This window comes from Furipterus horrens, unplaced genomic scaffold (assembly GCF_987537825.1).
Source record: "Furipterus horrens unplaced genomic scaffold, mFurHor1.1.pri manual_scaffold_6, whole genome shotgun sequence".
In the NCBI taxonomy this organism is placed as follows: domain Eukaryota; kingdom Metazoa; phylum Chordata; class Mammalia; order Chiroptera; family Furipteridae; genus Furipterus; species Furipterus horrens.
This window is the reverse complement of record NW_028327176.1, coordinates 100,471,717-100,496,769: the sequence shown is the minus strand read 5'-3', so window position 1 is coordinate 100,496,769 and position 25,053 is coordinate 100,471,717. Positions and strand designations below refer to the sequence as shown.

General features: G+C 38.0%; 1 protein-coding gene and 1 pseudogene across 2 annotated transcripts in view; both read right to left on the bottom strand.

The window, feature by feature from the left end:
• The window catches only part of CD2AP (CD2 associated protein), a 121,918-nt gene that overhangs the window by 74,313 nt on the left and 22,552 nt on the right, over positions 1-25,053 (bottom strand). Inside the window, exon 3 of one of the 2 annotated variants that reach the window (XM_090282557.1) lies at positions 21,043-21,203. In XM_090282557.1, coding sequence (XP_090138683.1) covers positions 21,043-21,203 — 161 coding nt within the window. Of the gene's footprint in view, positions 1-3,249; positions 3,489-21,042; positions 21,204-25,053 lie in introns of those variants that run through there. The other variant, XM_090282558.1, reaches the window with a different exon arrangement.
• LOC150007105 (glycolipid transfer protein pseudogene) lies at positions 7,764-8,951 on the bottom strand (annotated as a pseudogene).

Sequence of the window (25,053 nt, the reverse complement as noted above, 5' to 3'; positions counted from 1 at the left end):
CACTCAGCTCATGCTAATCAAATCCCTTATGAACTGAGTCATCTTCAACTTCAAAATCTTCATCATTGCTGTCACTTAGTTCTTCACCATACTCCTGTTTTTCGAAAGAGGGCAGTTCAATGAAAACTGGCACTAGGATTTCAGCTGAATGAGGCACTGGGCCTATAGCTGATGGTAGATTAAGATACTCTATTTTACATTTATTTTTCTTGTTATATCCTGATGTTTTCATGATACAAAAGTAGTGGTAACTTGAATGATCACTGGGCTCTCGCCAAACCATAGGTATACCAAATGGCAATTTGTCACATGTTGCCTTCATCCACATCCGTAAACTCTTGACACACTGCCTGCACACCTTGTGAGGGGCTCAAGACTTATCTTGATCGCCAAGTTTTACTTTAAAATATGCAAAATAGGCTTGCCTGACAAATGTGAGGGTGTTTGTCCTTTGACTGGGAATGGCGAAACTGCCACAGATATAACAAAACAAATCAGGGTTGTTTAGGCCCTTAATGATGAGAAATAGCAGAGGCAGACATGATCTGAAGGAACGGAAGTTAAGTACGTATGTAAATAAAAAAATTAATTCTGCTAACTCATTGTATACAGACAAGAACTCAGACTACACTTCAGAATACAATTCACTATATAGAGCAGCACACAACCTCTCACCACACTGTCTCATGTGGAACTGAATAGCCTAGACAAGTATGAACCTGTTGCTGGTCTCCAAAGTCGTCCCCCACCCCTCCCTACTAGAGGGAGGCTTGTTCTCAGCCAACAGGAGAGCACTAGGGCTTCCCTCGATGCAGGCTCAATCCAGCCTAGAGTGGTAGCATTAAGATAAGCTGTAGCGAAAAACTTGATGTGACAGAAGAAAACTAACTGTATAGTTTTGAAATCAGCATGCCTATTTAAGTCTAAAACAGTTGAAAAATTGAACTCAACAAGAATGATGTTAAAAATTGTTCCCCTGTATAGCATATAAGAAATGATCCAGAAGGAACTAACTGTAAGTCATCATATTTTCCTTATGATCAAGTTAAACTGGATATTCAGACACACACACACACTCTTAAGTGCAAAGTGAAATGACCAATAGAGAAAAATCTCCTTACTATGAAATCAATGTTTACCTTTTGGGTGCTAACGTGTCAGAATCATCAAGGAAAAGAGCAAAGATAAAATATAGGAGGACTATTTTGAAAGTTTCTAAACTTATCCTCTTCTCTCCCAAATAAGCTATTCTACATATAACTGCTGTCTCTTAATTTGAGCATAGGGCCTCCTCCCTATCTCAACTGTTTCTCCCCAATTTGTAAAAAGGAAAAGTAGGAAAAGGTGGGAGAGTTATGTACCTTCATTGGCATCCTACTCCTTTCCTTTTCCTATCACAAGAATGCTAATGACAGCCAAGTAAAGTAGAGTGGAAAAAATACTAAATAAAGTACTCTTCTCTTACCCATATTCTTTCAGACATACCACACTGATTGAAATGAACTGAAAATATCCCAATTATTTATAATGGTCACATTTTTCACACTGATCTTATTAATTTTTTAAAAAATGCTACTTGTGCTTTCAGTCCTAAGATGAAGAGGTCTGAGGATAAGAATGGCAGAAGATGAGGGCTAGTCTATCTATGACTCAAAAGACACCTGGCCTACATGGAGTCCTTCTCTCAAAGCTGCTAGACTCCTTGAGGCCACCGATGACATTGACAGAGAGACAATAAGTATGATCTAATAAAAAGCAAAACCAAGAGATATCCCACAGAAGCCTAGGTTCTGACAATCAAGATTTTCTGGTTTAAATTATTACTACTTGAAATACTTTAGCAGAAACAATATATTAACTTCTCAGGGGGAAGAATTAGGTAAGTCCCAGGTAAACACTAACAAAATTTGTATCATAACGTCTTGAGTTTAAATTTATGGTGTGAAAAACAGGCTCTGAAGGGGAATGAGGGGACAAATAATTCAGTTTAAAAATATTTTCTATAGAAAACAGTCTATAAAATATCTACCAAATTTTTAAAAGTGGAAGAAGTTTGAGGGAGAGTAAAGAAATGTACTTTACACAACAGATATTTCCACACTGCTTGAATTTTGTTTTAATATGTATTACTTCAATGACTTGTTATTAAAAATTTGGTGTGTCTACAAATAACAGCACTGCAAGTCAAATTGTTCTAGGGTATTTAGAGATCTTAATTGAGTAAGCACACATTACTAAATCTAAATCCTTACACATCTTTTCTAGCATTACCTGTATGAAACTATTTCTCTAACTCGGTGAATACAGTCTATATGCAATTCATAATATTATCATAAGTAACCCAAGTCACGAAACAAACTGATCTTAATCAGTATGTATAGTTAATGTTTTACAGATGTGACAGAAAATGTACTACGATGTATCATACATAACTATACACAACTTTTGTATTATGTCTATTTTTATTGTAATTCCCAATAAGCAAATAAAAGTTGTCTTCCATTTAGTATTCTGATACCTACAGTTATTTTCTCCTCTACTGTGTTTCCGATTAATGCAAGCCAGTAAATCAAACACCAAATGTTCTCCTGATTTAAAGCTAGCTTCCTGAACTGCTGTTCTATTAAGGCCACAAATACATCTCCTAATACTTGAAAATTGAGGTTTATCTAAGCAAATTAAGTTTTCATAAGGGAATTTAAATAATAAAGGTCAGATAAAATCAAATTGTAATTTCATTTAAATAGTAATTCTTATGGAAACAGTGTAATACCACACTTAAAAACAAAATCAGTATTCTTCTAGAAAAACAATGTTCTATTTTTAAAACAAACCAAAACAATCACCGAGACCCTTTTCAATGTAGCCACGTACATCAGATCATCTTATTTTCCCGTATTGCTACTTAATATTTTTAAAGACACTTTTTAAAAGATTAAAATACATTTATAGATCTAAGGTCTACTTAACCACATAACCTATGGAATCTAGATATAAAATGACAACATTTTAAAATGCAAGATAAATTGTCAAACTGCCTATTAAAAAAATAAAAAAAGCAGTTTTGATAATTTAAATCTTTTTTCCAAATGTGAAAAAAATTCCTAGAAATCTAGGTCAAAACAAAGAAAAAAATTCCTTTTGTTTCCTTTTATATCAAAAAGTCTAAAATATTTTATCAAGCTCCAAAGACTCTTCAAAAGAGATCAAAATTTCATTTAAATTTTTTAAACAAAACCATTCACTCACCGACACCTGAGACATCTTCTATGAACATATCCACTTCTTTTTTAAAGCACTAAAGCAAAATTATCATAACAGTAACAGATCATATAAAAAGTTGTAGCACCTCCAAGATCATTCATTACAAAATTCACAGGAAAGCTGCTTCAAGCCGGCAGATTAGCATCCCCTATCCAAAACTACTGCCCTGCTAATACTCTTTAAATACACCTAATATTTCTGTTAACTTATTTTGATATCTTATTTCACTACTATTTCTCTGCTTTCCCCATAACCTCCTGTGCTTCAATACTTGTAAAATTATCAAATGTGATTTCTACATTGGTGTCCCTCCCTTTCCCCTCCCTAACTTCCTCTGACTCACTCAGGTGATCAGACTATGCACTCTGCCATATATGAAACTCTTCAGTGAGAAGAGTTCACTGACATTTATTAAATGACTATAACTAGTCAACTGCACTGTTAGCTACTTTCACAGTTATCTTAAACTTCAGAAGCAAGTCATAAAAGGTAACAACTACACTTATTACCTTTTTACTGAATGGTAATCTATGTATACAGTATTTTTGTGATAAAGATAACTAACATTACATTTTCCCAAGCACTTTATAATACCAGCTTAAGAAAAAACAACTATTCCCACATCACTTCTAAAAGGAGAAACTTTTCTATATTGAGTTATTAGACTGTTAAGGATGTGCAATTTACAAGACACAAAACTCCTAGACAACAGCTCTGCTACCATCAAATATCACAGAAAACAAACAAACAAACAAAAAAAAACCTATAGCCCCATCCCCACTAATGCCAGCAAAGGCCAGGTAGGGAGCCTAGATTTACACCCTCACCAGCCTGTAACAAGGCGCCCCAACTGCCACTACTACCCCAGATCCTCAGCCAGGATAGTGTCAGATAAGGCCAAATGGAAAGCCAACACTCTCCTCTCAGCCAGGTAGGAGTAAGCCCTCCTCTCCCCCTACTGTGAATGCAGGCCACAAGGCAACACACTGAGACACACCAGCCCACACACCTGCCCCTCCAACAAGGAGGGCATCAACGGAGGCCCACCAAAAAATCAACAAGAAACTCCTCCCCCTCCAAGTGTCAATGGAGACCAAGTGGGGAACTGAACTTGGAGTAATTCGTTTTTCTTTTGTCAGTACAGGTTCCCTCTTTAGTTAAATAAACTTTAGATTTCAATCTAGGGTCTTCAACCAATATTCTGATTTTTAAAAATAAATTTTCACCACCAGTACTTTTACCAGAACTTGAACAAAAATCCTCAGAGTCCTCATAGATGTCTGCTTTGTCATCTTTTCTTAGTACAGTAACTGAAGCAACTGTCCAAAGGCATTTTATTTTAGCCCTCTCATGTTCAAAGAACTACTTTTCCCATTCCAAAGGACTCAATAACAAAAAAAGATAATTTCCACCAGATCACTTTTCTATAAATAAGACTATTCACAGAAAAGATCTATCACAATCAGTGTCACCCTGAGGAACTAGAGCTTACACAAATCCTAACATACTAAAAGCTTTTTTATTGTCTAGTTTTTCAGCCAGTCAGCCCACTTTTAAATAAATTTGATCTGTTCCACCACTACCACCACCAAGACAACACTACGGTAGTCCCTCTCTATATCATGGCCTCACTGTATCGTGGGATTTAAAAAAATATTATATTTAATTATTTATTGCAGATTTTTCACTATATCGCAGGATTTTGTGGTACTGTACAGTAAATACTAAAATAAATGTAAGATTCCTACTTCACAGATTTACATCTATCGCGGGTGGGGGTGGGGGTGTCTAGAATGTAATACCCGTGATAAGTGAGGGATCACTGTATTTCCCTAGGGAAATAGGCTAATTGACCTAACTGCTTATCTCATATTTTCTCATTTTATTATAATTACTTTCTTCTTTATTTTTGTCCTTCCTTAAAACTACTAACTCTTTAAGAAGGACAATTAGAAATGTTCTACCTTATTTACCTATTTTTATTATTAACATTTGATTTAACAGTATCTGGTATATTACAGGCATTGAAAAAAACCCTAAATATTTGTTGACTAAGTGAACAATTTCATTTATTTTCTTCTCCAATTTCCTCTTTCCAAAACTGATGGACAGTTCTTGAGCAAGAAAATAACAGGATGAAATAATAAACTCCATTATATAGCTACATGCAAGACATACACACACAATCAAATTCCTGACAACAACCCAAACAGGTGGGATTTCCCATTTTTACATAGGAAGAAAAACATGTTCTAGAGTGACACATCTTTAGGAAGAACACATAATATGTATCCATATGGGTAGGAGGGAGATAAAAGTAAGAGTCAACTAGAGGTCTATACATCCTGACCTCAAAAGCCATGTTCCTTTCACAGTGCTATGCTACCTTCTTGAAGTACCTCTAGTACAGCGGTTGCCAACCACAACCATCACACTGAGCTTACCTTCTCCTAATTATAGGGATTCTTCCCAAAGGAGAGAAATCTCCTCTGCACTCTTCTGTGAGTTACTGGCCAAATAACTTCAGAGGTCCTATCCCAGAACACTAAACTTAAACTATCAATGCCATTTTCCAACCCATCGCCACTCACTTTTTTCCTTCAAAGCACTAATGACTGTCAAAAATTACCTTCATCTATTTCATTTATGTATTCACATATCCATCTGTTTTCTCCCCACCATTAGAATACAAACTTATGAAGAGGGAACTTACCTGTTACTCACCATTGTATCCCCAGCATCTACAGAAGTCCTAGGGATCTCAGTACAGTTGAATGAATGAATGAATGAATGGCAAACCAAAAAGAATAAAACAATTGAGAGGCACAGTAAATAGGGAATAAACCACCATATTGCTACTGATCTTACTAAAGAATAGCTCAATAGAAGATACCAGCACCATTTAGTTTCTTATCAGAGATACTGAAGAGACTCATAATCTAAATAAAATTGAAATCTCTGCTATATTTGTTGCAAGACAAGACATGTGGTTGATGAAAAATATGTGCTTCAAAGAAAGCTTACTGAGAAGTATCCCTTATTGGTGCTAAAGTTGATGTTAATCTTATTTGCAATTGATAAAAACACTTTATCTATATTTAATGCTCACTTGCTGGACTATGGTAAATTCCACATGAAAACACGTATTTTCTGTGTATATGTGAGATTCCAAAATAAAGATTTATTTATTAAAATTAGTTTCTGGCTCTGGCCGTTGTGACTCAGTTGGTTGGAGCTTCGTCCCATAAACTGAAGAATCGTGGGTCAGGGCACATGCCTGGATTGCAGGTTCATTCCAGCTGAGGCACATGCAAGAGGCAACCAATCGATGATTCTCTCTCACATCAATGTTTCCCTCTCTCTCTCCTTCCCTTTCCCCTTCTTTAAAATCCATAAGCATATCCCCTCAGGTAAGGATTAAAAAAATTAGTTTCTATATAAAAATCACCTATTTTCCTCAGTTTTGTTTTTTAAAGAATTTATTTTAGAGAGAGGGGAAGGGAGGGAGAAAGGGAGAGAAACATCAATGTGTGGTTGCCTTTTGCATGCCCCCAACTGGGGACCTGACGTGCAACCCAGGTATGTGCCCTGGCTGGGAACTGAACTGGTGACCCTTTTGTTCGCAGGCCAGCACTCAATCCACTGAGCCACACCAGCCAGAGCCTCACACACATCAATTCTTTGGGGGCTCCTCTAGTCACCTGAAAACTTTTAAAAATACAGCTCTTCTTAGTGCCGGGAAGGAGATTTAAGACAGTGAGGTGTTTCCTTGGGTCTCAACATCTAGAGGGTTTGTTGTCTCCCCCTTGAGAGAGTACACGTGGTAGGTTGTTTCTCAGGTTGGAAAAGCTGGCCCTGAAGAAAATAATTATGGAGAAGAATGCAATACAGCCATCTCTGGTTAATTGTTTTTGCTTCACAACTTTAAAATAAAGTTCCCTCAGTCATGGTCATCAAAGGCTTGCTGACTGTTTTCAGCTACAAAAAAAGACTGTCTACAAAAAGTAAGAGCAGGGTCTATAATGACAGTGCCGTGGGGCTGTGCTGTGCAACGACAGAACACACACCATTTTGTTAAAAAAAAAAAAAACATTTCACAATACAGGTCCTGTATAATTTCAAATCAAACCCCTCATGGTGCTTAAAATACCTAAAACATCATTGTGCCAAATCCTTAGAAGGACGTGTGCTCATTTTCAAAGTGAGGTACATGACAAGGCTCTCCCCGAGTCATGTTCCATGTGTGTGTCTGTGGGGGGGACACAAAAACGCTAGTTCTTTATGTATTAGCAACATTAATTCTTACTACACTGAAATGAAGGTATAGTCAGCCTGTGCAGTTATGAAATTCAAAGGCAATTCAAAAGAGGAATTGTTATCTATTGCTCCATTAGCATAGACACCAAAAAATGACTTAGAAAAACCAGGACCATCCCCTGCAGACCTCTGCCAGACTCTAGGCTGCTCTGGGGGACATAAGCCAGAGCAGCCTGCCACATTCATTCACAGTGATTCGAGTTTGTCAGTTTCTGTGAGAGTTGGCAGGGAGGAAGGTGGGTGGCCTGGGTGTGCCCACTGCTGTACACACCTACATAGTTGACCTTGGCATTCATCTTAGTGTACATCTCGTAGACGACATCAATGGTGGCTGTGTAGTTGACCAGGAAAAGGCGGACCTTCTCCAGGCACCCCACCTCTTTCACATTCTGACCCTTGGGAGAGAGCTTTCAGGAAGGTGAGAGTCATAGGATGCCATAAAAAGCACTTCCTGGAAGATCTTCTGTACTATCTGGCCCTGGTACTTCTTGAAGGCCATCTTATAGACCCTGGTGGCATTGATGCAGATGAGGCTGTGGTGGTTCTCATCCTGCTCCCAGTGACAGATACTCTGGAGGAAGACCTGGATGAAGCGGAGGCCTCTTTTTCAGCCACATCAGTGCCAACATGGCCCTTGTTTGGACCCTGCTCCGTCCTTCTCTACCCACAGGTTGTTCTGCAGGGTCTGGAACTTGGCAACCTCAGTGTCATACACAGTTTTGATTTCCATGATGTTGCCACTTATGTCCACCTTGATGGGCATAAACACTGGAGACCCAAGGCAACCAAAGAAGAGTGGCAGGTAGGACACGCCTTGAGGAAGGGCCTAATCTCAATCTGCTTGTCCAGGCAACAACTTCAGCAGGTGCTCAGCCAGCAGCACCATTTCGAGGTCAAGGTCCACAGTAATGTCCCTGCCAGTGCCATGAGCATCCACGCCACTCCAAAGTATGTATCCTTTTTCATTGTGTTGTGCTATCAATGAAATTTTGATGTTGGTAAGCTATCCTGATACATTAAGGCTTCTAACTCACTTAACTTGTATAATAAAAACCTTTTTTTCAGCAGAATTTCTAGGGATGGCAGTAGAAGAACATGAATAGAACTCTGAATCTACTTACAAATAACTTTACATGAACATTGCAAGCCCAGCTTCATTTCCTAAATCTCATTATTTTTACATTTTTTGCATATGTCCCTTCCATTTTAGTCTCAGAAATGCCCTTATGTCAAATGTCTTTTTCTAAAATCTTAAGTCTAGATTTGATTTAAAAAGGTCTATTCCCATAAATTGCAATTTAAGAAAGCATTTTTTTTATTGTTTACACTTACATAGATGTCCTCCATTTTCTACCCTCCACTGAGCCCATCTTGGCATTCACCACATTGTTGTTCTGTGTCCATGGGCTATGCATAGATACATATAATGTTCCTAGGCTAAGTTCTTCCAGTACGACCACCACCCCCTCTCCGTCCCCATCCCTCTGAGATCTGTCAGTATGTCCTATGGCTTGATGACTCTGGTATTATTTTGTTTGTCCTTTTATTTTGTTCATTAGATTCCACATATGAGTAAGATCATATGGTATTTCTCTTTCTCTATCCACGATGTCACAAAGGGTAAGAGTTGCTTCTTTTCCCCAGCTGCATAGTACTCCATTGCACACACATACCACATTGTTTTGATCCACTCATCTACTGATGGGCACCTGGGCTGTTTACAAATCTTAGCTATTGTAAATAGCACTGCTATAAACATAGGGGTATATATAGTCTTAATGATCGATGTTATGGGATCCTTGGGATATATTCCTAGAAGTCAGATCACTGGGTCACAGGGCAGTTCATTTTTAGTTTTTTGAGGAAACTCCACACTGTTCTCCACAGTGGCTGTACCAGTCTGCATTCCCACCAGTAGTACACTAGGGTTTCCTTTTCTCCACACATCCTCATCAGCACCTGTTGTTTGTTGATTTATTGATGGTAGCCATTTTGCCAGGTGTGAGGAAATAACTCACTGTAGTTTTAATTTGCATCTCTCTGATGATTAGTGACAGTGAGCCTTTTCTTTCTTTCTTTTTTTGTATGTCTATGGGCCATCTGTAGGTTCCCTTCGGAGAACTGGCTATTCAGGTCCCTTGCCCATTTTTAATTGGATTATTTGTCTTCCTGGTGTTCAGGTGAATAAGTTATTTAATATTGTAGAAATTAACTCCTTATCAGATATATCATTGGTCAATATGTTTTTCCCATTCAGTGGGTTCCCTTTTCATTTTGTTGACGGCTTCTTTTGCTCTGCAAAATCTTTTCAGCTTGATGTAGTCCCATTTGTTCTATTTTTTCCTTTGCTTCCCTTGCCCTAGGAGAAATATCGACAAAAATATTGCTATGCCAGATGTCTGAGATTTTACTGCCTATGTTTTGAGGATTTTTATGGTTTCATGACTCACATTTAAGTCTTTTACCTATTTTGAGTTTATTCTTGTGTATGGTGTAAGCTGATAGTCTATGTTCATTTTTTTGCATATATCAGTCCAATTTTCCCAACACCATTTATTAAAGAGACTATTTTTACTCCATTGTATGTTCTTGCCTCCTTTGTCAAATATTAATTGACCATAAAGGCATGGGTTCATTTCTGGGCTCTCTATTCTTTTCCTGTGATCTATATGCCTTGTGCCAATACCAGGCTGTTTTGAGTACAATGGCTTTGTAGTCTGATATCTGATATTGTAATCCCTCCATTTTGTTTTTCATTCTTAAGATTGCTGAGGCTATTTGGGTTCTTTTTTGGTTCCATATAAATTTTTGAAATATTTGTTCTAGATCTGTGAAATATGCCATTGGTATTTTAATAGGAATTGTGTTGAAGCTATAAATTGCTTAGGGGAGCAAGTCATAGCAGGGGGCTTTAATCGATAGCAGGGCTGACATCAATGGATAGAACTTCTAGACAAAAAACCAACAAGGAAACAGCAATCTGAAACAACACACTAGATCAGATGGATCTGCTATTTACAGAATATTTCATTCCAAAGCAGGTGAATATACATTCTTCTCAAGTGCACATGGAATGTTTTCAAAGATACACCACATGTTAGGACACAAAATAAGTCTCAACAAATTCAAGAAGACTGAGATCGTATCAAGCACCTTGGATCACAATGGCATGAAACTAGAAATCAATGACAATTAAAAAAATCATAAAAACTCAACTACATGTTGGCTAAATAGTATGTTATTAATGAATGGGTTACCAATGATACCAAGGAAGAAGTCAAAAACTACCTAGAAACAAATGAAAATAAAACACACAACAACCCAAAATCTATGGGACATAGTAAAAGCAGTCCTGAGAGGGAAGTTCATAGAATTACAGGCCTACCAAAGAAGAAAGAAAAACCTCAAATAAACAACTTAACCCTACACACAGAAGAATTAGAAAAAGAACAACAAAAGTCCAGAGTAAGTAGAAGGAAGAACATAAGATCAGAGTGGAAGAAAATGACACAGAGACTAAAAATACAATACAAAAGATCAATGAAACTGAGAGCTTATCCTTTGAAAAGATTAACAAGATGGATGAATCTTTACAAGATTCATCAAGAAACAGAGAGAACCCAAATAAAACCAGAAATTAAAGAGGTGAAGAAATACAAAGGATTGTAAGAAAATACTATGATCGGCTAAATTTGTGACTTGGACTTACGGCTAAGATGGAGGCGTAGGTAGACATGCTGTGTCTCCCTCCACAACTAAGAAGGAATGCAGCTGCCTCAAAACTGGATACAACCAGAGGTTCCGGGGGTAAGGCTGCATGGAGGTCCAACAAACAAAGATATAAGGAGGAAATACTCATCCAGACAGGTGGGGGTGGGGGGGCAGAGCCAGGGTGGGGAGGATGTGGTGTGGTGGCGGCAGCAGTGGCAGGCCAGCGGAAAGCATAGTCACACATTTTTAGAGGGAGGGAGGGACACCTGGGGAGCGCTCCCAGCTCCAGACTGGGCAGCGCGGCTCATGATCCCAGCACCAGGGAGAATGAAACCTCATTGCTTCTGACTGTGCAAACCAGTGGGGGTTGGGGTGGAGGAGGAGGCTGCTGGTCTCTCAGTGGAGTCCGCTTGTTTGGGGACCCCCACAGTCCTAGAACATTCACGGGAACGATGGCAGGGGTGGCGGCTGGAGTGGTGCCATTCCCATATGTAGGTGGGAGAGGTGCCTGGAAGAGGGGTGAGTGCTAAGCAAGTGGCATTGTTCTTTTCAGACCCCTCTCCCACATACAGCACCACAGAGTGGTGAAGCTGGTCGCCCTGTACTGACGAATACCTAAGGCTCTGCCCCTTGCTATGTAACAGGAGCAACAACTCTACCTAAGATACAGAGACAAACAAACACAGGAGCCTGTCAGGATGAGGAGACACAGAAGTACAGTATGGCCCAAATGAGGGAATGGACCAAGGTTCCAGTAGGAGAACTAAGCGACGAGGAAATAGTCAACCTAACAGATGCAGAATTCAAAACACTGGTGATAAGGATGTTCACAGGCTTGACAGATATGCTTAAGTATAGCAAACACATAAAGAAAGAAGTGAAGGCTATGCTAAATGAAACGAAGGAAAAACCACACAAAACCAATGGTGAAGGGAAGGAAGCCAGGGTTCATATCAATGATTTGGAACATAAGGAAGAAAACAGTCAACCAGTACAGAATGAGGAAACAAGAATTGAAAAAAATGAGGAGAGGCTTAGGAACCTCTGGGACAACTTTAAACATACTAACATCCAAATCACAGGGGTGCCAGAGGAAAAGAGGAAGAGCAAGAAATGGAAAGCTTATGTGAAAAAATAAAGAAAGAAAACTTCCCAAATTTGGTGAAGGAAATAGACATACAAGTCCAGGAAGCAGAGTCACTAACAAGCTAGACCCAAAGAGGACCACACCAAGACACATCATCATTAAAATGCCAAAGGTTCAAGATAAAGAATCTTAAAAACAGCAAGAGAAAAGCAGTTACCTACGAAAGTGTTCCTATAAGACTACCAGCTGACTTCTCAAAAGAAATTTTGCAGGCAAGAAGAGACTGTCAAAGAGTATTCAATGTGATGGAAAGGACTTACAACCAGATTAATCTATTCAGCAAAGCTATCATTTAGAATGGAAGGGCTGATGGGAGTGCTTCCCAAACAAGGTAAAGCTAAGGGAGTTCATTATCACCAAGCCATTATTGTATGAAATGTCAAAAGGATTTACTTAAGAAAAAGAAGATTAAAACTATGAACACTAAAATGACTACAAACTCATGACTATCCACAACCAAATCTAAAAAATAAAAACAAAATCCAACTAAGCAAACCAGAATAGGAACAGAATCATAGGTATGGGAATCATTTAGAGGGTTACCAGCTGGGAGGGAAAAAGGAGGGAAATGGGGAAATGGTGCAGGGATTAAGAAGCATAATTGGTAGGTACAAAATAGACAAGGGGAAGTTAAGAATAATATAGGAAAGGAGGAAGCCAAGAACTTATATGCACAACCCATGGACATGAACTAAGGGGGGTGGGATTGCTGGAGGGAAAAAGGGTACTGGGCAGAGGGGAGCAAAGGGAAAAACATTGGGACTACTGTAACAACATAATCAATAAAATATACTTTAAAAATTTTTGTGCCTTAAAAAAAAACCCAAAGAAAATACTATGATCAAGTATATGCCAACAAATTGTACAACCTGGGTGAAATGTACAAATTCCTAGAAACAATCTTTCAAAACTCAGGAAGAATCAAGTTGGTACAATGCCCATAAATCAATAAATGTGATGTGATACACCACATAAACAAAATGGAGGATAAAAATCACATGATCGTATCAACAGATGCAGAAAAAGCATTCGATAAAATCCAGCACCCATTTACAATGGAAACTCTCAGCAAAGTGGGAATAGAAAGATCATACCTCAATTCCATTAAGGCCATATATGAAAGACCTACAGGCGACATCATAGTCAATGGGCAAAAACTAAAATTGTTTTCCTGAAGATCAAGAACAAGACAGGGATTTCCACTGTCACCACTCTTGTTCAGCATAGTACTGGAAGTCCCAGCCACAGCAATCAGACAAGAGGATGAAATAAAAGGCATCCGAACCGGAAAGGAGGAAGTACAACTGTCATTATTTGCAGATGACATTATATTATACACAGAAAACTCTAATGCCTCCACCAAAAAAACTACTAAATTTAATAAATGAATTCAGCAAAGTAGCAGGATACAAAATATCCAGAAATCGCTGACACTTGTATACAGCAATGATGAACTCTTAGAAAGAAAAACAAAGAAAACAATCCTATTTACCACAGCAACAAAAAAAAAGTAAGGTACCTAGGAATAAATTTAACCAGGGAGATAAATGACCTGTACTCAGAAAACTATAGGACATTGAAGAAAAACAAAATAAGAAGACACAAACAAATAGAAGCATATACTGTGTCCATGGATTGGAAAAATTAGCATAAATATCCATATTACCCAAAGCAATCTACAGTCAATGCAATTCCTATTGAGGAAGCACTCTGATTTTTCTTTCTCCAGGCTCATTTCTAAAGGTTACCGAAATAACTTTTAATTTTGGAATTCTAACATCTTTCAACTATACTGAGGCTGCTGGGGAATTTCAATGGCTATGATTCATAGCTCTTTGTCCTTAAGATTCTCAAAAGTACAGAAAATTATAAAAGAATCATATTTCTCTAAAATAGGCACATATCATATACACTACACTTCTCACTAAACATAGCCTCACATTTGCCTATTATGGAGCTATCTACTATTTGCCCCACTATTACTAGTACAATTTTAGGCAAAAATGATAATTACCTATCTAACTTTCAAAAATGTCACAAAGTGAGAAAATAGGTATAAACATACAAAGTATTAATACAAATAAAAGGTATTATTAGCCTATTAGTTATTCCCTCATTTCCATTGTCACTGATGTCCATGATTATACTTTATAGCCTCAGCTCTCTCTTCTTTAAAACTTTCCCTTCTCACTCAGGTAGCCTGTAAATAATATTCCACATGTACTGTATCACTGGTTTTAATCTACACTTTTGGCCTTAAACCCGTTACCCACCCCCATATTAAAACTTTCATTCATCCGAAGTAGTCCACCTAATTATTTTTACCACAAAATATCTTTTGCTATTGCAACAGACTATAATGAGTATTCACCCAACATGTTATTTTGGAAGACCAATCCAAGTGTTAAAGATATTTTCTGAATAAAACTTTTCTAAGATCCTTTAACACCCATTATTTTTACCACACATTTGACATTGAGTCGTATATGGCATTACAATATATCCTCCTGTTTCCACGCTGTCATCTCCCCTAATAAAATAAGAAATGGGAAATACTCTTTGCACCCTAACTCAAACACTTCATAGTTAATTACTAAGCATTTGTTTATTGGAGTGTTTACTTTGCTTCATAGCTCAATTACAAAGCAGCAAGTCCAATGGCAGAGTGCCAAATATCAACAAAGACACTGATACTGAAACTCAAAGTTTATATCAACAAATAAATAAGGCATTTGACTCTACTTTAGTCCCAAACATTGAAGTTGAGAATGTGGAGAGATCTGATAAACTAACATGTTTCTTCTCAATTTTGACTTAATTCTTCAACATTATAAATCAGTGAGGAAAGGGAAGATTATCTGATGACTTTTCATGTGGAAAAAATGTAGTGTCGAAATCATACACATACAAAACAGAAAGCAAGACTGATTAAAGACTCACACTGAAAATCAAAACTTTAAAATAAACACAAAGAATATCTTTTTTTAAAAAAGATTTTACTTATTTATTTTTAGAGAGAGGGGACAGGAGGGAGGAAGGGAGGGAGAGAAACATCAATGTGTGGTTGCCTCTAGCATGCCCCCAACCGGGGACCTGGCCTGCGACCCAGGCATGTGCCCTGACCAGGAATCGAACCAGCGACCCTTTGGATCACAGGCTGGCACACAATCCATTGAGCCACAAAGAATATCTTTAAACTTTCTCTGCTTCCAAGTTGTACTTAGATTAAGTCACAAAAAAGTGCTTATGAAGGATAATAGATACATATGCAGGAAGAAGACAAAGGACTAGTATTGACAATACTCGTACATTAAGAACTACAGCAGATCAATGAGAAAATGAGCAAGAATTCAATAGAAGAACGGACAGATATATCTGAACATATTATACACAGGAAAAGAAATTTAAATGGCCAATAAATGTGAAAAGACATCAAACTTCATTAGTAAAAACAATGGAAAGTGATGGATACTACTATAGATCTGTAAGATTAGGCTCCCTGTTCCTCTCCTATTGGTAGGAGTTTAAATTGGTATAATTACATAGTGAGAAATATGACAATAATATTTAAAACAGACGAATATCTGCACACTTTAGGATGCAGCAAATTCTCTGCTATGTATAACACCCTACAAAAGAATGTTAACTGCAGCAGTTTTTAATAGTTAAAAATTAGGAAAGAGCCCTCAATATTCATAAAATGTGGTAGAGCCAATCAACAGAATATAACAAAACTGTTAAAAAAATTAACTCCTTCTAGTCCTGACCAGTGTGGTTCAGTGAACTGAGCGCTGGCCTGTGAATCGAAAGGTTGTCAGTTCAATTCCCAGTTAGGACACATGCCTGGACTGAGGGCCAGGTCCCCAGTCGGGGATGTGTGAGAGGCAACCGATCAATGTTCTTTCTTGCTCATTGATGTTTCTCTCCCTCTCTTTCTCCCTCCCCTTCCCTCTCACTAAAAATAAATTTTAAAAATATATTTAAAAGAAAAATTAACTAGTTCCAAAGGAATTTCTACCATAAAACTAGATGTGCATTCTTAAACATCTGATGTTCTGAACACACACACACCCCACTGATTATGTGAAAACTTTTAAATCGAACACTAAAAATACTAGTAATTATATAAAAAGTTGGGTTTGGAGCAGACCAGTCTAAATATATGTAACTTTTGAACCTGAGCACTAAAAATGAAAATAAATAAATACAGTAATTGGAACCTCGGAAGATGGACAATAACTTAGGACTGTCCAAGAAACCATGACAATGGGTTCCTTGGGAACTATTAAAAAATGCATTAAAAATAATAAAGGGGAAATGCTGACTTGTGGATGCTCTGACAGTGCAGAAAGAAGTGGAGGTGAGCACCAGACATTAAGAGCCCTGCAGTGCTAAGACTCTAACTTTAAGGAAAATACCCAAGTACAAACAGACAAGCTGACAAGCTGAAAACCTATCCCTTTCTTGCTAAAATTGTTAATTTCTACAACCTTTATCACAATTTTTCTTACCTAGAAAATAAACTAACAAACTTTCCCATTGACCTGACATCATATCTGTATTTACCAATCACTTATGAACTCTGGTGTTACAAAACACATTGTAGCAAAAGTGACTATATTACGTATCCACACTGAAATCCCAGGTAAATGTTTAAAACTATGTATTAGAATAGAATACATACAAATTTAGAATACAGGTGGTTGGGAGAGAGAGAAATAAGAAGGCAACAAAGAAATCAATTTTATCTATAATGTCCTCTCTCTCTATTACAAAGTAACACTGAAGCAAAAAATGGCAAAATGATGATGTTCTGTACATTAACTTCATGTATCCTTGTGCTATATTCTTTGTATTTTTTAAATTATGTAAAGATTAGCTAACATTGCAAAGGGACACTGAAATGGACATGTGTTTGTCACAAAACAAATTTAGAGTGTCTATAATAGGATGCAAAAATGATTCGATCTTTCCACCTTCCTGCCCAATTTGAGTACCACTGCTCTTTAGTACAGGCATCTGAAATAACAGGGATGTGAGTTTTCTATAGAAAGCCTATTTCCACCATTCACTTCATAGTCTTCACATTTATGAAATAACAAATGTAACTTAATGTCCCGCTGAAAGGCTTATTTTCAAGCAATTGTTATAAATTAGAACTTCCCCTGGAATCTTCACATATACATCTGAACTGTTAAAGTCAACAATTCTTATTAACTAAACTACTGACTATACAGATTTCATTCGTTTTTCTACTAATATCCTTTTTCTGTTCCAGAATCCAATCCAGGACACCAATTTGGTCATCATGTATCTTTGGTCTTCTCTGGTCGCGATCAGTTTCTAGTCTTATTTTTCAGGACCCTGAAATTTTTGAAGAGTACTAGTCAGATATTTTGTAGAATGTTCCTCAATTTAGGTTTGTCTGATGTTTTTTTCCTCGAGTTTAGAATGGGTATATATGGATTTAGGGGAAGAATAAACACCACAGAGGTGAAGGGGATACATGTTCTCAACATAATTTATAACTGATGATGTTAGTCTGCATCACTTCTTTAAAGTAGTACTTGCCAGGCTTCTCCACAGGAAGTTGCTATTTTTTTCTTCCATCTATTCTTTAGTCTACCCCACATCTGAGGGATGCGTCTGAAGTGAGCAGAAGGTTGAGAGGGAAGGGTATGGGTAAAAGTATCTACAAATCTTTAATTTGTAATATTTATCCCTTCACCATTTATTTATTTACTCAGCCATTTATATCAGCATAGACTCCTGTATATTTATGTTCTACTTTGGGTAATAATCAAATACTAGGTTATTTTGTTGTTCAAACTGTTCCGGCTCTGAACATTGGGAGCTCTTTAAGGTTGGCTCCTATTTTCCTTTGACCTGGGTCCATCATTGTTTTTCTGAGTACTTTCTTACTTTCTGGCACTGTTAGATGCTCTAGTGTCATCTTGTATTTTCCTTGTTCCAACCCTAAAATTAGCTATTTCTTCATTTCTCCTAAAATCAGCCCTGTTTCCTTTTATTGGAGAATGATATTTAGAAATCAAGATCTGAGCACTGGGTGTCTGTCTACTAGTGTGTCACTGCTTCCAGACCTTCTCAGCAGAATGAGCTGAGAAATATATGTATGTGTATTAATGCAAGTATAAGCATACATATATATATATAATTATTTGTGTATATAACTATATATATTTTAAACTAAGTATGAGTTCATACTGATGTTCTGATTCTAATTCTGTGGTTAAGTTTTAATCTCAGACTGAGCTTCCCTCTAATACCTAGCACATACAAACTGTATTCTCTGTTAGCAGGCAGTTCATTACACTCAAGCTCCAGTATCCGTTGTAACAAAACAGAAAAATAAAACACAAAATAGAGTTCCATGATAGGTCCTCTCCAGTGCTGGGACTATACATCAGCACAATTAGAACTGTATACAATCCTGTTTTATTTTTTAACTGGTATTCTATTACTACGATATTCATTGACCCTTGAACAACACACATTTGAATTTTGCAGGTCCACTTAAGGTAATTTTTTTCAATAAATACCGTGAATGTATTTTCTCCTTATGATTTTCATAATAATATTTTCCTTTTTTTTCTTCTTTTTAATCCTCATGAAGGACACTTTTTAATTGCTTTTGGAGCAAGAGGAAAAGACAGAAACATCAATGTGAGGAAGAAACATTGCCCTGACCCATGTGGCTCAGTTGGTTGGGCGTCATCCCGCAAAACAAAGGGCCGGCAGTTGATTCCCCACCAGGGCATGTGCCTGGGTTGAGGGTTTGATTCCTGGTGGGGTGCATATGAGAGGCAACCCTGCTCAATGTTTCTTTTTCATATTGATATTTTTCTCTCTCTCTTTTTCTTCCTTCCTACCTCATCTCTAAAAACAAATAAATAAAATTCTCAATACACATAAATCAGTTACCTCCTGCACATACCCAGAATGGTGATCTTATGTGCCTAGAGCAAAGATCAAACCTGCAACCTAGGTATGTGCTCTGACCAGGAATCAAACCTGCAATCTTCTGGCTATAGGACAACACTTCCACCAACTGAGCTACACCGGACAGGGCGATTTTCGTAGTAACATTTTCTTTTCTCTAGTTTACTGTGTTGTAAGAATACAGTATATAATACATATAACATACAAAATATGAGTTAATCAACTGTTCATGTTATCAATAAGGCTTCCAGTCAACAGTAGGTTATGAGCGGTTAAGTTCTGGGGAAATCAAGTTGTATACAAATTTTCGACTACACAGGGGGGTCAGTGTCTGTAACACTTGCCTTGCTTAATGGTCAACTGTACTTTCTCTTGAAAAGCCACTTTTCATTAAAAAAGAGAGAGAGATGAGAGACCAGTGTCATGGCTTTATCTGTGTACACCATTCAATACACCATTTTAAAAAGAAAACAGAAATTACATGATTTGCCCTATATCACACAACTAGCAAAAGGCAAAGCTGGAACTTAACTATGTTTAAATCCAATTACTCTAATTTTCAGTCTCTGCATTACACATCATTTTAGGTTATAAAAAATAAGTCAATTTATGAAACAAAAAATAAAAACAAAAATGACCTTCCCCATAAGTTCAATTCCCTACTACAGCTCTTCTCAGTTTTTCAAGAGAGAAAATGCAGGTAGGGAAAGTGTAGTTAGTTCATCTTCTCTAAAAACAACAGAATAAAGTATGCATTCACACTTAAGAGTTAAAACCTCAACTGAAATAAACACAAGTTTATTCAGGGAACAATTATTTACTTAACAACTATTGTACAAGTCAGACAAGCAAGAGACCCACACTCTCGCCTTTCCAGAAGTACTCATAATCTAATGGGGCCAGGGATGTGGTCGGGTGTAAGAACATTAATAAGAGAAAATAAGACAATTAAAAGTGAAGCATAATTATACAGATATTCTTTATCTCTTTTCCTTCTCTTAAACTATTACTGACTTTATTAGTTTGTAATAGATTTGACTGTTTTCTGGCAGAGGTGAGTAGAATATTTACTGAAAACGAATGTTTGGTTATATTTGAAGAGTAACTGTTACTTTGATAGATTAACTGCTGTAATGCTGAAAAGCAATAAGATACAACAAAACTTAACTAAAGAGGCAACAATCCTGGATTTCTGTTCCGATTCTGTTTCTTACTAGCTACCCAACAGTGGATAAACCATTTAAACTCTCAGCCTAGATGTCACCAGATTTAAAATAAAGCTATCTATCGTCTGTCCTATCTACTTCATAAGAATTTTGAAGGCTCAAATAAGAATTTCACAGTAAAACTTGAAGTGCTACCCAAATGCAAACTACTATTTATTTGTTTAAAGATACAGACAGGTAGACATATATACACACACAAACACACAAACACACACTGTTGTTATCTTTCAGATAGATATCTACACCAAGAAACAATGACAATGACTATAGAGGTACCTACCTCTAGTTTCTTAAATTCTCCAGAGTAAAAACTTATCTAAAATATTTTAGTTATATATTTATATATAACATTAAGATATAATGTTAAAGAGTAAATCCTATGAAGCAAGAGCTAGAAATGTAACTGAAAATACTTGCCTTAACAAAATTATCAGGAAACATTCCTCTTCTCCCATTTAGTTCTCCTTCCAGCCATCCTTCCTCCTGTAGTTTTTTCACATTCTTGATAATATCCCCAACTCGAATAGTTAATTCATCATCATGTACAGCATCGTAGTCAAACTCCACAATATAGTCAACTAAAAAAAAAAAAAAAAAAACCCAATAAATTAATGTTTAAAACTTAACTCATAAAATACTATTTATCATATTACTACACTTAGGAACCTGTTTAGCAACACTAATCATTACAAAGGTATCATCAAGACTTACCTCAATGATTTTAAGTATTTGGCTACATTAGCAAATTTCTTGATTACCTTGTATACAGCACTGTACAAGTTTTAAGTAGAAGGTTCAATACAATGTGTAATGCATGTCGTCAGTTGTTCTTATAGTCAGATATTATACCCTTTGTATTTAGGGGCAGAAAAACTCTAAGGTGGTCCCCATGATCCCATCTCTTGATAGTCATGTCCTTGTGTAATTCCCTCTCCTTGAATGTCAACAAGACTTGTAATTGACTTCTAACCAACAGAATGACAAACATGATGGATTATATATGACAAGATTATAATGTCCATCTTCCAAGAAAACTCATTTGCCAGCTTTGAAGATGCAAGCTGCCATATTGTGAGCTGGCCTATGGAGTGGCGCCACATGCAAGCATCTGGGGAGGTCTACAGTTGACAGCCAGCAAAACACTGAGGCCCACAGGGAACTGAATGATGCCAACAACTGTATCAGCTTGGATCCTTCCCCAGTTGAAAACTCAAGGTATGGATAACACCTTGATTGAAGCCTTGCAGAGGACCCAGTTGACCATGCCCAGATTGCTGAACTACAAATCAGTGATAATAAGTGCGTATTGTTTTAAACTGCTAAGTTTGTGGTAATACTGTCACAGAACAATACAAAAAGAACACACCCTAAAAAAATGTTTATAAGAATACATATTTCACTTCCTTTAAGTATAAGATTTTAGATTACAGGATATGATTTATGTATACCACTAATATTTTACATGGCTCAATAAAAGAAAAGCAATAACAGATTTCCTATTCAGATGGCACACGAGCCATACCTCCATTCATTTTTCTCTCCCCATATGAACAAGAAAGAAGATCATACACATGAAAAACTGACAACCAAAAAAAAAGGGAATATGGGCAGACACTGTTGCTTACCAAACCAAAAGACATTCCCATATTGACTTCCCATCCTTCCTTTCTCACTGAACTTTTACAAGTGAGGCTTCTCTCAGCCCCAAGGGGTCTAGTCAAGATCAATACTTCTCATAATAATGTACAAATAAGTCATCTTATTTACTTTCAGAAGTCACCTTCTTGACCTGGGGAATCATGTTTAAATGCAAATTCTGATTAAGTAGGTCCCAGGATACCTAATGCTGCTGGTCAAAGAGGCAAAGGTCTAAAGATAGTTAATTTATACACACATACTCTAATGGCGGTTTGACGTTGTAGTCAACACCGGCAACTCCTGCGGCGCACCTGAAGCCAAGCTGTATTGACTCCGTCTTTCCCTTGGACCCTTCAGCTGCGAAGAGAGGGGGGGTCTGCTGCATGGGCAACAGCAGACCCTCCATATCACCCTGCCCAGGCTCTGTAGCTTCAGCTTCACTGGAGAGAACACTCCAGCGTCATCGCAAGATGTCGATTCAACACGGGAGGAGACAGATACCGTGTCACTCCCGAGTCGGACTGCACAACCATTCTCGGCGGTGCAGATGGACTCTTAAGAAGCTACACCATCGTCTCTCGAGACAGACGGCTGCCGACGACTCTAATGGATTTTCAAATATGCATGGGATGGATGAATTCTTATCAATAGGATATGAGTAAGAGTTCTCGAAAGGTTTTATTTGACTTTAAATACAAAACACAAAGAAGGAATGTCATGCCCCAAACCGCTAGAACTATTTGAGACAAGATAAAGAACAGGTATGATTAGGATAAAAGAGAAGAAAGAGGAAAGTGACCTGGATCTTTGCTAAATTAACCAACCCAAGAATTACAATACCTTTAGATTTCTTATTACAGAAGTAGCTTTATCTTAACTTTTAAGTGTATTTTATTCAGTATTTCTAGCTGCAGCTGAAAACATCCCAACCTCAGAAGGAAGCCAGTGAGAATTTTTTATAAATTTGTGAAAATGGATCCATAACTGATAAAGCCAGGATAGGAAGCGCAGAGAACTTAAGGAACTACAAACGAGGTGCCAAACTGCTCTGCAGAACCCCTGAAAGGCTAAAAATTCAGAATAGGAGGGCTCATGGGAAATGTAAAGCTGAAAACAGGGAAATCAATCTCCATATGGAAGAGCTCATATCCATTACCAACCACAATATCTGTACAACAATAATGCTAAGTAGGGAGGCATTTTTTCCTAAGGAAAAAAACTACAGGGTTAATCACATACATACATACACAAATACACACAGTTTGGGGAAACCAGTACAGCCACAAAGAATGAGTGCTGGATTCTTAGAGAAATAACTACTGATTTCCAGAATTTAAAGGTCTCCAGAGCCATGTTTATTGGTTCCCCACCTATTAATTCTAAAATAAAACTCTAAGTCGTATCAACATAAACAGAGTTCCCAATCAGCTTTTTACTAAAAGGAACCAGAAGTCTTTGGGAATACCAGCAATTCCATGGCTAATGAAGGAAAAGTACAAAATAAGCCTGGAACACAGTGTTGTGTCAGAAAGCAAGGAAGTTCTCAAAGATGAGGTGATGCCAAAGGACTCAGAGAAGTGACATTAAAAAGTCTCCCTGAACCAAGTGTCGCTGGTTTGATTCCCAGTCAGGGAACATGACTAGGTTGCATGTCAGGTCTCCAGTTGGGGCTGTGTGAGAGGCAACCACACAGTGATGTTTCTCTCTCTCTCTCTATACTTTCCCCTCTCTCTAAAAATAAATAAATAAATTCTTAAAAAAAAAAAAAAAAAATTCCAAGTGTGCTCGCAAAAAAAAAAAAAAAAAAAGTGCTGACTCTATTCTGTAGTCCATCCTTTTAAAAAAAAGGCTCCCGAGTTAGGTCCTGAGATGGCGGAGGAGTGAGGGGGAGGCTGCACTTGCTTGCTCCCAAGACTTGTCTGTAGTTTAGGCTAATTGTGGACAGAACACCTCAGTTAACATCTGGTTACTGGTAGGAGTTGAGCCTTGGCGCTGCTGGATCAGAGAAGACCATCTGGGAGCGACCTGCCTGGTAAGAATAGCGGAGGAGAAAGGGAGACGGATTTCTGGCTGGCTTTGCTTCCAGAGCTGCGGCTGGCAGAGTGCAAAGATTTTTTAGTGACCCTAGGTTTCCCTTGAGAGGAGTCAGGAGGAGAGCGAGGATCTGCCCACTGGCAGAGCCCGGAGTGGGTCAGGTGGCAGCTGGCTCTGAGAGGCAAGGAACAGCATACTTCTGTGTAAGTGTGTGAATATGTTTTTCTTTTTTCTTTTGATTGTTTTTTTTGCGTACAGGGAGGAGAGGTTAGGGGTGGGGCGACATTCTTAAGGAACGGCAGGCGCAGAAGTGCTCTCGCCCACTCCTCAACGCTCCCCTTAGGTTGCTCAAGCCCGCACACGTAAGTGCGCCGGTCCACCTGCCCAGGTGTGCAACCTATCCACCTGCCAGTGTGCCCAAGCGCCCCAGCCTGCGCCAACAGGCAAGCAACAAACCCGCCTACTGGTACGCAGAGGCGCCCCCCCGCCCCCCCCCCGTCTGTGGGAACAGGTGCATAACCAGTCCACCCACTGCTAACTCCTGCTGGTGCAAAGAAGAGCCTTGGACCTGCCTGCCTGGTGTGCAACCGGTCAACCCACCCCTGGCCTGTGCAAGGGAGTGCATTCGCCCCTTGCTGAGGCCAAAGGACGGTGAAGTGAACTAGAGGAACCTTGTAAAGTTTTGGGCACTGGCTATGGAGAAAGAGCTAGGAGAGCAGCGGACTAGATCCCAAATACAGATTCATCCTCAGTGCT